We start from the raw sequence: 2,500 nt of genomic DNA on the forward strand, positions 1-2,500 counted from the left end.
CCTGGAAAGCAGAGTCCCCATTAGTCTTTAACCTGGTACGAGGCACAACCAATAAACCCTGATCAGAGGACATCAGAGTCCTGCTGGAGTTATAAGGCTTCAGCAGCTCCCTGATGTAGACTGGAGCCTGACCATTGAGCGCTCTGTACACAACAACAAGAATTTTAAACTGGGTCCTACATTTAACTGGAAGCCAGGGCAAAGAAATTAGGATCGGAGTGACATGAGATCTCCTAGATGATTTGGTCAACAGCTTAGCAGCAGCATTTTGGACCACTTGTAGGTGGTTCAAGGATGCATTGCTAAGACATGTAAAGAGAGAATAACAATAATCCAAGCGAGATGACACAAAAGCATGTATAACCATATCTAACTCAGCTGTGGACACAAAAGGTCTGAGTTTGGCGATATTTCTTAAGTGATAAAAAGAAGAACAAACCAAACTATTCACATGCTGGTCCAGGCTAAAGGCCTGGCCCATTTTGACCCCTAGATTGCGTAGGGCAGGTTTAACAGCAGGGGACAAAAACCCAAGGCTTCTCTTCACTTCAGCAGACACAACACCAGGAACCACTTGATCAGACCAACCTGTGACCCCCTCTGCCTGTTGACACTGTGGTAAAAACCTGAGCGTGGTCTCACACCTTTTGTCTCTGAGGTCTTAGAAAAAGTGGTTGCTAACCAGCTCACATCTGCTCTAGATGAGCATGACATTTCAGATAGGTTTCCATCTGGTTTCTGGAGGCAGCATTCTACAGAAGATCCTCTCCTTAGGGTCACTAATGATTTGTTGATACAGGCTGATGCAGGAGAGTGTTCTGTACTGGTCCTTTTGGACCTTAGTACAGCGTTTGACACTGTGGAGCATAGTGTTTTAATTCAGAGGCTTAGACAGTGGGTGGGTGTCTCTGGGACAGCCTTGGACTGGCTTTCCTCATATCTTTCTGGAAGAACTTTTTCAGTTCATGCTAGAAAATATGTCTCATCAGTAGAAAACCTGTCCTGTGGTGTCCCACAAGGTTCTGTCCTTGGCCCCCTGTTGTTTTCTCTTCATCAGGTCCCCCTGGGGTATCTTATAAGAAGTTTTAAAGACATCTCTTATCACTTCTATGCTGACGACATTCAGCTGTACTTGCCTTTGAAACCCAACAATGTCTCTAAGCTGTCTATCCTGCTTGATTCTGTGGACTGTATACAGCTTTGGATGGCAGAGAATTATCTTCAGGTGAACTCAGATAAGACTGAAGTTTTTATCTCAGCTCCTGACAGTGTTGTTCCTGAGGTGGAAACCAGATTGAAACCTATCTGAAATGTCATGCTCGTCTAGAGCAGATGTGAGCTGGTTAGCAACCACTTTTTCTAAGACCTTAGCGATAAAAGGGTGTGAGACCACGCTCAGGTTTTTACCACAGTGTCAACAGGCAGAGGGGGTCACAGGTTGGTCTGATCAGGTGGTTCCTGGTGTTGTGTCTGCTGAAGTGAAGAGAAGCCTTGGGTGATGAGTAGGGGGGCGTGTTTGTCAGAAGGTGACCTCAATCATGGATCCTCAGCACGGAGCTCCACAGTCTCAGTTTGAGAGAAACGAGTCTCTGACAGAGATATTTGAGTCCCGCTCTTATTTTAAACATTACTGACTGATGAGGATTCATATTTATATAAAGCTCTGACTTTGGTGATCGATGTGATGTTGGGCCTATCTCAAAGAAGTATGATGATCGATCCAAGCTGTAACAGGATTGCTTAATGTACAACGTTGTGATAGAGGTGTTGTGATTGTGGACTTTGGGTGAGTCCTCTAATCACAGCTTCCTGAACAGGCGGAGTTTGTTGTTTTATACCTACATTCATATTAGAATATTGGTGCAAGCTCGTGAAATGCAGAGACATACAGCCTGTCTGTGCTCCTCATGTCTGCAGGAAATAAAGATCTAGAATGAGAGAAACACGAGGTCAACTTTTACAGAAAACGAGTGATGCAGTGACAACGTTTATCAGGAAGTCTCTAACGGTGAATACTGTGTGGGCCGTGTCGCAGAGAGAGCTCAGGCCTTTGTTCTAACACACTAACTCGTGTCTCTGCTCCTGTGACCATGCAGCCTTCCTGTACCAGGAGTACCGGGACACCTCCAAGCAGCAGGAGATTGAGCAGCGACGGCAGCGGGAGAACCTCTCTCCGGGGGTCTCACCGACAGAGGAGGAGGGGTCCGGTGTGGTGTCTGCCCCGGTGTTACAGCTGCAGCTGAGGAACAGCGCTCGCTCTCTGACGCTGTGGCAGAACCTGGACGTGGTTCAGGCCAGTGGACTGCTTAACCAGCTGCCGCAGAAAGAAGTCATCATGCAGGAGGTAAGAGGTTTGTGTTGGAGAGGAGCCAGCCAGCATGAGGCATTCAGGAGCTTAGACTGCACATGACGTGGGGTTGTAAATTTGGGTTTCAAATCGTTGCACATCAGCAGACATTAGGGACACCAGGCTGAAACAAAGGAATCAGATTCTTCATCC

The 2,500-nt window shown here is 46.8% G+C and overlaps 1 protein-coding gene across 2 annotated transcripts in view; it reads left to right on the forward strand.

Annotated features, from left to right (window-relative positions):
• ngef (neuronal guanine nucleotide exchange factor) overlaps positions 1-2,500 on the forward strand; it is a 48,292-nt gene that overhangs the window by 30,890 nt on the left and 14,902 nt on the right. For both annotated transcript variants that reach the window (XM_034700973.1, XM_034700974.1), the window contains one exon: positions 2,097-2,344. In XM_034700973.1, the coding sequence (XP_034556864.1) occupies positions 2,097-2,344 (248 nt within the window). The remainder of the gene's footprint in view (positions 1-2,096; positions 2,345-2,500) is intronic.

Source organism: Notolabrus celidotus, chromosome 14, assembly GCF_009762535.1.
Source record: "Notolabrus celidotus isolate fNotCel1 chromosome 14, fNotCel1.pri, whole genome shotgun sequence".
NCBI lineage: Eukaryota > Metazoa > Chordata > Actinopteri > Labriformes > Labridae > Notolabrus > Notolabrus celidotus.